Here is a 10,441-nt window from a genome sequence, read left to right as displayed (position 1 = left end):
GCAATTAGGATAAGATAAAGTACATGATTATCTGAAGCAGAACTTGCAGGAGGAGTTGTTCTGACAGGTGCATCATGTCTACCAGAAGAAGGTGGAGTTGGACGAAAACTGCTTGACCGTGAAGGTTTTGAGTTACTAAAAGAAGCCGCACCATACAGAGGAGGGGGAAGAGGAACCCTATCAATATCCTTGCCCCTGCTAGTACTGTTAGACCAATAAAGAAAAAGTAAGTTGCATTTGGTTGTTATCCCCAGTAACAATGCTTAATGCCTTTGAAACCTACTAAAACAATACTTTTAGTATTACCCCAATATGCTAAGCTCTAGTGTTGCTTTATACTGAGAAGGAATTTCCATCAGTGCTGCAAGAGCAAACTCTGCCTCTTTTCTGGACCTATCCATATTCTTCGACATTATTTCTGTAAAATTCACAAACTATAGGAGGCAGCTTTTCAAATTAGACAGTGAATAGGACTAATACATGTATACTTACCAGCTTCAAAAAGCAAATATGAAAACAATAATGTCCACAAGCCATACTTGCCTGGAAATTATCAAAGGCACGAGCAGGAATGTTATCATCAAATTCTCTCATCATGTCCCATGGTCCATCTCCAACTCCAACTAATATAATTGACAAGGGATACTCACTGCAAAGTAATTACTATATTAGGAAGTTGCATGTAAAAGAAAGTATCATTTGAAACACAAACAACCATATAATACCTTGCTCTCACAATCGCTTCAACTGTTTTCATTTCTTGTGGGCTTAATTGGCCACGCTCTGTATCAACACTTCTAGTAACCTGCCCCATTCAGCGTAAAAGACGATCTAAGTTTGTGAAACTATCGACAAAGCATTCTGATACTTCAGTCTTGATCTTACAGCCAGTAATAAATATCGAGTTTTGGCATTTTCTTTCCTAAGGTTTGGTGTAATCTCAGCTTTTTTAAGTAACTAATTGATGAGATTTTGTTTCTCTATCTGCTTCTACTAAAAATGCTAATCCTCTGTTAATAGGGGACTCAGCTTAGAACATGGAACCTATGGATTCGTGGACTGACTATAAAACCCATGCTAACTAGCTGTTGGCTTATAAAGCTAATTTTAATTCTTTTATTCTTGGAACAGGTAACTTCCCTTTGGCTCTTGATTCCACTAGAATCTTAGGCCACTTGAAAATAAGTTTCTATAGCATTTCCAAATAGATATTTATGTACACACCTCATCAGCGTCCCCATACACACTCCCTGTTTCGATATTTATTCAGAAGCCTGTTTCTTGAGTTATAAAGTACTGTAACATCTACACACGGGTTTCACATACAAATGTGTTTTGAATAAGAAAGTTCAAATTTCAGCAATAGAATATTGCACCTATAATGTTTTTCATTCAAAATTTGCCATTTGTCTCAGTTATAACACAAAATAAAATGATCAGCCAGAGGGGTCTTGTAATTCAAGGGGGTTAAAATGATGAAAAAAAATTGACTAATGCTTTGGTTATTCAATACTAGGACTAATTACAACTGATATGCAGTACTCTAACAAATTAACTACGGAAGAAGGAATGTGGAACCATGTACCTAAACAATATATTATTATTATTATTATTATTATTATTATTATTATTTTAATAGGACTTACCACGTATTCAACAGTAAATGGGTTATTGTACAACACAAAGCAGACAAGTTACCTGCCCATCAGCTATTATCAGTAACACGTGGTATTGGCCACCACTTTGCTCAACAATGGTGATGGCCATCTCAATAATAGGAGCAAATGATGTTGGTCCTGTCAAAGATAATAATTGCAGGTAGGCGGGGTGGGGAAGGAAAATATGCAGAAAATTATATAAGCAGTGGCTGGCAAAAGAATGAAGAAAAGGAATAAGTCAAATGAAGTATAACCTGCAAGTCTTAGATTAGGCACTAATTCTCTGTATCGTCTCAACACTTCTTCAAATCCATTGCAAAATGTCTCATCTGGATAGAAGCTGAATACTTCTTGATCATGTGTTGATGCTGCCAGCTCAAAGAATCTCATATCATCTCAATTACCAAACAAATTAACCTAAAGAATCCAATTGAAAAATCTTTCAAAAAGTATACCATCTCCAAATCCAAAACAAGGAATTAAATTATCCTCATCAAAGGAAGACAATGTCTTTCCAATAATGGATATTGCTTGTTCATATGGGTTCTGCTCATCTCCAATGTGATGTAGACTTCTTCGGTGGAATGATCTGGCACCTAATTTAAAACACATCAAAGATGTTACACTGTAACAAAAGAAAAAACTTTAAATGCATCCAGACAAGGTCAAACCTGTCCACTCATTGCTCTTTGTGAAATCAATACCAACAATAAGATTAGAAGACTCCAAGCCAGCACGGGCCAGCGCATCAGTGACCTGTGGAAAAAGAAGAGTATCACAGGTTTTTATTACCATATTAAGAGGGTACCAACCTAATTACAATATTACAAGTTCTTTTTGGCAGATTTATGAAAGAAATATATCTCAGTTTCATAAGAACGATGTATAGTCTCTCAAAGAAGTTGTAGATAAATTCATGGCCTTTCCACGTGTTACACAGTCCCAGGAAAGGTTCAAAATAACCACAGCTCGTTCGTACGTAGCATTGTGTTATACAGTAAACAGCAGACGGTGAAACAAAACAACAATCATCTATATTCGTTTTGACAAATAAGTTAATGACTATTAAACAAAAACTCAAGTACAGCAAAAAGTAACAACACAAAAATGGGGAATCAATTCCATATTCAAATTACAAGTTAAAAAATCCCTGCTATACATACATTTGTTCCAATGATCTTTGGGTTACAGATATTACCTGTTAGTGAGGAGGCAGAACACAGACTTGCTAGAAAATTAGCATATCAAACAAAATGAACATCAATGATAATTCTAGGAATAGGCTTATTAAGAAATTTGCAGGGTTCAAACATCTGACTTGTCCTCAGTTGGAAAAAGTTGTCAGAATAACGAAATGAATATTGCTGTCAACAATTTGTGGTTTACAACTACTTATCCAGACATTAATGCTTAATACAAAATTGAGATGTCCAATGCAAAATGACTCAACCAAACTGTGCTCAATATCCATCTCCACAACAGCTATTTTCAGACAATGCTACCAGCATAAGAAACATCCACATATTTGTCATACTCATCATGTAAATAGGTATCCTTAGCTAGTCAAAACGTATAGCAAGGCCAACTTCAGTATGAATCAATTTTAATATGAAGTTTTATATAACTTTTTGTCAAAGTTGATCAAGAGCATTGCAAGCACTCCCATTCATTATTTGCTATTGTTGGTGCACAACTTACATGATTATTTTAACAAAGATAACACAGACATCCTCTAAATAATGAAAACGAGTGTCTCTAAGCACATTCCTGGTGAGACCATGCTCAGCTATTCAGAGATTGACTAAACATGTCTTGCATACATGACAGTCCAACTACTGCGAAACTAGAACTACGACAGTACCTGCTCCAGGCTATTGTAGTTATCATCTATCTTCGAATATTTTCTCTCCAACCTCCTGTTCGATTCTGGAGCACGACCACCATAGCTTTGAGGTGGAGGGGCATAATGCTGCTGAGGAACATAGTCTCGGCTTGATGGAGCATATGACGGCCGTGCATATCTTTGATGATCCCATGAATAGTCTTGGTTTGATGGGGCATATGAAGGCTGTGCATATCTTTGATGATCCCATGAATATGAATTAGATCCTCCAGATGAGGACTGAGCAGTGGCTGATCGTTTTGATGTTATACCACCCATCAGCTCTATAATTTATAGATATTCTGCAAGATCCAACATATATGAACATGAATGCAGCTAAGAACCCAAGCTGACTGCAAAACATGTAATTTCACAGATATTATACAAAACTTAGAAATAAATAAAAGGATTGAAAAAGATAAAAATAACAGCCAGCATTTTCAGAAAAGTGGTACCTCTTTCCCTTTCACAAGAGAAGGGCCCAAATTCCATTCTACAAGAGCATAAGGATACAGGAAGGGAATGCTACACAACATTTGGTAGTCAGTATCACCCAATTTCTCTTCTAAAGTGATGGGGAGAGGAAGGAACTTAAAAACTAAATGATATCCAAATTGAGAAACCAACTTGTGATCACAAGTAGCATAAATTAACAATTAAAATGTCAGTAAGAAAAGATTTCCATGCTCAAATTTCAAATGTGAGGTGAACGTGGAGGCATTCAATGACTACCCCATCTCCATATGCAGAGAGCTTCAGAAGCAAACCAAATTGCAAAATCTATTGACATTCAGAGGTTATGGAATTGTATGCCATTGATTTGCCTTGTTTTCTTTGGGCCTCTATCATGCATTTATATGGATAAACTCAGAACTTTTCCATGAAAAAAGAAAAAGATCAACACTTTCTACATTATATCAGCTAATATTTGCTTTTAAATAATGAAAAACTATTCTTACTTCTCTAACCCTTTTCAGGAAAAGAAATGAAAGGAGATAGATAAAACTATTCTTGCTAAATCCAAATTAATTCAAATACTTCTTGCTTCAAAGCGCAGCAATCCAAATGCTGACTAATCAATTTACACCTCAAATTAAGCTACAACATCAAAATTCCTTACTATACCTACATGAGATTTTCCAGTTTATCATTTTTACTAAAAGAAGTCTACGTAAGCCAGTAATCTTCGCATTGAAAATGGCTTCTTGCTAAATGATTCAAGAAAAGAAACATATTTCCAAAGTACCAAAATTAAACAGATAATTTTCGTACCTCTAAATTCCTTCACACACATGAATCTGGTTACAACACAAGACCCCCCCACCCCCCACAGGAAAAAAATGAAGAAATAAATAGAAAAAAATGCATTAAGAATCTAACCACATTTATAACAAGATCATAGGTTTATGAGCAGTCCTAGCTGAAAACCCAAGAAATCATAACATTCAGATGTCCAAATTCCACATCCATTCATCAAAATTCACTAAATTTCACAAAAAATGACAAGTCTGTAAACCCCAAGAGGCCAGAGCCAAAGTCAACAAGAACAGTCTGTCAAAAAACAAATAAATAAAAAAGTCAGCCAAGGTAGCTTGTCTTTTTACCTTTAAGAAGAAGAATAGAGAATCTGCAGCATTGTTGCCTTTGGGTGGGTAATGAGAAGCGATGAAGACGGTGATAAGAGTTTAAGTCAGTGGGCGGAGAAGACCATGTTTGAAAGCGGTAAACGGTGAACGAGCGGTGAAGATGGGTTGGGTTGGTTTGGGTTGGCTGGTTGGTTCTTGGAAGTTTCCTTTGTAGCCTATGATGACATGGATACCGACACCCGTCCTCCACTTGCCCCTAACTTAACTTAGGCTTCCCAACTTTCAACTCGTTTCACATTTTTGTCTAAAAACCGCCTTCCCCACCGTTATTATCAGTTGCTACGTCCTTTTACAGCCCTTGACTTCCTTTTTTTATTTCTAAATAACAGTAAAAATTATTTAACAATAATATGAAAATCAAAGCATTCTATTAATTTTCTTATATATAATGATGATTCTCATAATTTAAACTAATTTGGGCTTCTGTTTGATCTATTCCTAAAGCCATTTCTTTTCCAACATTAATTAAGAACTTGTGTTTGGTGCCAAGATAAGATTTAGATTTGAGTTATGGGTTCTTATCTCCTTTAAGTTGAAATTTATTTTGAAGAATTACTTATGAAGTAGAAATCAAAAATATAAAATACAAAAAGTGCTCATTTGAATTTTTTGAGAATTAATAAAATAAAAGCATGATTTTATATTTTTTATATAAAATAATTTATATTAGAATTGATATTACTGCAATTATCTAATCAATTATGATTTAGTTTTGCTCTTAGTTATAGCAAAAGATATACAGTAACAAAAACTAAACAACAAAAAAAACAATTTATAAAATTAAGCCTAAAGCTTCTTTACAACCACTAAATTTGTTGTCACAACATATCTTCGTCAACGAAGTCGGCTAAAAGCATGAATTTTTATATGTATAAATATTTAGTTTAATGATAAATATATATATATATATATTGATATCTAAAAAATTATATTTAATCTCATTTTATATAAAAAAGAGACTTCTAAAATGAGTTGCTCTGACCATTGGTTGATCTTATCTAGCACATTTTGTTTCAAATTTATTGTCTTTATTTGACCTTAACAGAGTTTAGAAAAAATAAATTTTAATATATTATATATTAAAATTTTAAATTTTTTTTATAAAATCGATGCTCCATTACTTTTAATACCAAAAGTAACCCATAAAATGATGAAAATAATTTTGAAATATAAAAAAGGTCAAAACATTAAGTGTTCGAAAAATGATTGGGGCATAATTATGGGACGAAATGATAAGAACAAATATAATAATTTATCAAATTAGGTCTAAAGTTTCTTTAGAACTGCTAAATTTGTTGACATCATCTCCACCAATGAAACTAGCTAAAAACGTGCACTTTTCTGGACATGAGTATGTAGTTAAATTATATATAAATAAAATATAAATATATATCATTCCAAAAAATATACAAATGTATATTTTCGTACTCAAAAAATTAAATTTAAATCTCACCCTTCTCTTCATCCAAAAAAAAAATTGAAATTTCTAAACGACATGCTGTAACTAATTGATCTTATATAGTACTCATTCCATCTAAATTGTTTTTCTTTTATTTGATTTTCATGGAAATTTGAAAAAAAAATAACTTTAATGTATTTTTATATAAAAAATTTAAGTTTTTATTTTATAAGCATTAGAAAAGAGAATAAGAAAGCAATAAAAGTTCTGAAGAGGTTGATTAGATGCTCCTTGTAGATTCGAGGCTCACTGGTGGAGCACCCCACATGTAAATACAATCAACAGGGATTTCTTTATAATTATATCAAGATTAATTGGACCCTTTATTTTCTTTGTCTTCTTATAATCTTTTATAGAGGTATGATTGATGTGTTTCTTTTTTCCTTTTTGGCTAATGCTGCATCCCTAAATAAAATTATGATTGCTTAGGATTGCGGCAACAATCCTTTCTTTGCAACTTGTCCCAATGCTTCTCCATAGCCAAAATCTCCTCATGATTCTCCTACTCAACTCCTGGTATCTTAATTAACTCTTAATTTAATTAATCATGACCGAACCATTTGCACCAGTTAACAGTTATTCTCCTGTGTATGCTCCCTAAAAGGCAGATTGAGGGTCCTTCTCTTTGTCCTTTTATGATCAAAATAAAGCAGGCTTTTTGTTTATTTATTTATATATGCTAATATGGCTTATCAATTATTATGCATTTGATGTGGATATTCTAATACATGGAGACAGATTGCCTACAGAATGCAAGTTCGTCAAGAGTTGTTGACAGATAAAATTAGGGGTGTGCATTGGTCGGTTCGGTCGGTTTCGATCGGTTTTGACGAAAAACCGACTAAAAATTTTTGAGATATAACCGACCGAACCGCTTATAGTATAAAGTCGGGTTCGGTCGGTTTTTTAATGTCGGTTTCGGTCGTTTCTGTCGATTTTTTATGATAAGATCAATGGGTTCACTTAGGTTGATTTGGACTAAAATGTCAAAGATTAATGGCTAAAATGACTCGTGGGACTGGGAGGGGGCAGCACAGGCCGGCAGGGGGAATCGGACTCGTGGGAGGGGGCAGGGGAGAATCGGGACTCATGGGAGGGGGGGCGGGGAATCGGTGAGGATGGGAGGGGGAGCCGGGGGAATCAAGTCGTCCGTCGAGGGGGGGGGTCGGGGGGAAATAGTAAGAGGCGGCGCATGGGTAGCCGGGGTAGCGGGCGGGGTAGTCGTCGGGTAGCCGGGGGCTCGGTTTTTCAATCGATTGGGGGAACGGATTCCCCTGACGCCGACGTGATCAGTCGCGACGAGCCAATCGGCACAACCGACGGTTGCAAAAACAACCGTCGGTTACAATAACCGACGGTTGCGGTCGGTTGGGCGGTTCCAACGACGCCTGCTCTCCCCTAGATAAAATAGCTTTCTAATTTCTTTTTTTTTTTTCTATTTTCAGTTTAATTGAGATTCACATTGTGATGAATTTGAATATGTAAGTGCTTGTATTTTGTTCAATTTAAACGATATTTTATTATTGGCTAAATACATAATAAGTCTTGAAATTATATTTAAAAAGTTAATTTAATCTTTATTTTTTTATTATATTCAAATAAACTTTTTTTATTTTATTTTAAGTCAAATAAACTTTAACATTAATTCTTGACTAACTTCTATTGTCAACGATATAATCAATAATTTTTTATGTTAAGTCTTTTTTACATGACATGTTGAAATATTATCTTAATGACATCAATGTCATGTGGTAAATGATGACATGAAAAATTATTGACATTTGAAAAATTATTTATTAAAAATTTGAAAAAAAATTGAAAAAAAACTAATTTCTTCGAATTGATTACTATTGTTATTAACTAATTACCATGTTCTTAAAGCCATCCTTCCTAAAAAAACCTTCACTTCTTCAATTTTTCTAACTCAATGTACCTTATAGTCAGAATGTCCTCTTCCTATTTGCAATTTTTTTTTCTTTGAAAATTGTTATTTGAGTAGTCTTAAATTTTTATAATTTGTGAAGATGTGGAAGAGAATCTATTATTATTAATAAATAAATTCAATACCATCAAATTCTCTTACAAATTCTAAGGAAGAGAAACATCAAATTTCTACAAATTCTAGGAAAGAGAAGAGAAAGGATTTGATTTTCTTTTATTATAGATCAACATTATGTGTGTTTGCTATTTTAGTATTATAAACGTTATTTCCTATCTTAACTCTTTCTATTTTAGGTATCTTCAGATTTCTTTACACCAAATTTCAGTCGAGTAACAAAGGCTTCATAAATTAGAAAGGTTGGATTAATGTTTTTTTTTGTTAGGAAAGATGGATGGCAATCAAATAAGAAAAGCTGGTAATTAGAAAATTAGGTTTTTTTAATTTTTTTGTTTTAAATCAATAATCAATAATTTTTGACATTTGAAAATAAAACTCAATTCCAAACTAGCAATTTTTGATCCCAAGTTAAATGTTACGTGGCATTGACTTTATCAAGATGACATGTTACATGTCACATGACAAATAACATGGTATAAAAATTATTAGATGTACTATTGATTAATAGAAGTTAACCAAACTAGTAAGATGAGCTTATTTGATCAAAATAAAAGTTCAAGAGTTTATTTAAATATAATAAAAAATAAAGACTAAATTGACTTGTGATATAGTTTAAAGGTTTATTTAAGTATTTGAGCTTTTACTATTAGAGAAGTTGAAGTTGAGATAAAAAAAGGTTTATATTTTTTTTGGACTCTTTTTGGGATTGGAGGTGTGGGGGACGTGAGGAGGAGTAGAGAGGGCTAGTAGGTGCCATCCTAAAAAATTTTATAATTTGTCTTTAATTTTTTAAATTTTATTTTTATAAATATTGAATTTTTAATATGATTATTTTATAGATATTATTTTTGTCCTCCAAACAAATCTCTCACTCCATCATTGGGGTACCGAATTCCAGTGGGCAATAGATACTGACATATTAAATTATTCAAGCCACTAAGTAATTTTAATATCTTTTAAGTGGTAGATTTTTCTTTCTTGTCTGATCCCTTGTTAAATGTCATTACATATTTTCTTTTTAAATTAACATATGAAAAAGTGTGGAAAATACATATAAGTTTTGCTTTGCAGATAGAAATACTTTGAGATCTGTTTATTGCTGGTGACTTTTAAAATAAAATTTCAGATTTATTGTGTTGCCTGATGTTTTTAATTCTGTTTTGTTTATTTCAATAAATCGTTGGTTGTAGAGGCGGTAGCCTCTCTTCTCAACACCATCTCCGTTCATAATATTGATACCGTCAATCGTCTTGCCCGCGACGTCTTGGCATACCACTTCTCGTTGTTAGCAACCACATATGTACGTGGGTAGTACTCTTAGATCCTTTTTCTTTCTCCTCTTTTACTTGATTCTTTGTTATTTACGAAGTGATATTAATGGGATTACACTTACTCAATGTTAGCAATTCACATTCTGCTGCTTTGCAACTTCGATGATCCACTTCTTTGGGGATTCAAGGGTTTCCCCTCCTTGGATGCAAAATTGGCATGTTGGGTAATTGCTGCAAAAGACATTTGTTTCCAAAATTCTCTCCTCACTTATGTTTTTTTACACTTGGTACATTCCCATCTCTATGACCACCCTTCTCTCTTTCTCAAAGAAAAACTTTTAATTTAATATATCATTAGCTTATGATCTTTCATTCTATTATCAAGGGAGTGTTTAGAGGGGCCGAATTCTAGTAGGCAAGAGATAGTGACATATTGAATTATTCGAACCATCAAGTATTACGAGTG

At 33.4% G+C, this 10,441-nt stretch overlaps 1 protein-coding gene across 1 annotated transcript in view; it reads right to left on the bottom strand.

Moving 5' to 3' along the window:
* Window positions 1–5,396, bottom strand: part of LOC110417977 (E3 ubiquitin-protein ligase RGLG2-like) — a 5,559-nt gene extending 163 nt beyond the window's left edge. Inside the window, exons 1-10 of the mRNA XM_089783777.1 lie at window positions 5,145–5,396; window positions 3,520–3,842; window positions 2,330–2,414; window positions 2,114–2,254; window positions 1,913–2,026; window positions 1,699–1,796; window positions 726–805; window positions 544–649; window positions 307–434; window positions 24–204 (exon numbers count right to left, since the gene is read on the bottom strand). Of these exons, the coding sequence (XP_089639903.1) occupies window positions 24–204; window positions 307–434; window positions 544–649; window positions 726–805; window positions 1,699–1,796; window positions 1,913–2,026; window positions 2,114–2,254; window positions 2,330–2,414; window positions 3,520–3,819 (1,233 nt within the window). The 5' untranslated portion in view covers window positions 3,820–3,842; window positions 5,145–5,396. The remainder of the gene's footprint in view (window positions 1–23; window positions 205–306; window positions 435–543; window positions 650–725; window positions 806–1,698; window positions 1,797–1,912; window positions 2,027–2,113; window positions 2,255–2,329; window positions 2,415–3,519; window positions 3,843–5,144) is intronic.
* Window positions 5,397–10,441: the final 5,045 nt, after the last annotated feature.

The sequence above is a fragment of the Theobroma umbraticum genome, unplaced genomic scaffold (assembly GCF_002168275.2).
Source record: "Theobroma umbraticum cultivar Fairchild unplaced genomic scaffold, ASM216827v3 scaffold_50.0, whole genome shotgun sequence".
NCBI classification, from domain to species: domain Eukaryota; kingdom Viridiplantae; phylum Streptophyta; class Magnoliopsida; order Malvales; family Malvaceae; genus Theobroma; species Theobroma umbraticum.
The sequence above is the reverse complement of the archived record's forward strand: the minus strand, read 5'-3'. Positions and strand labels throughout refer to the sequence as shown.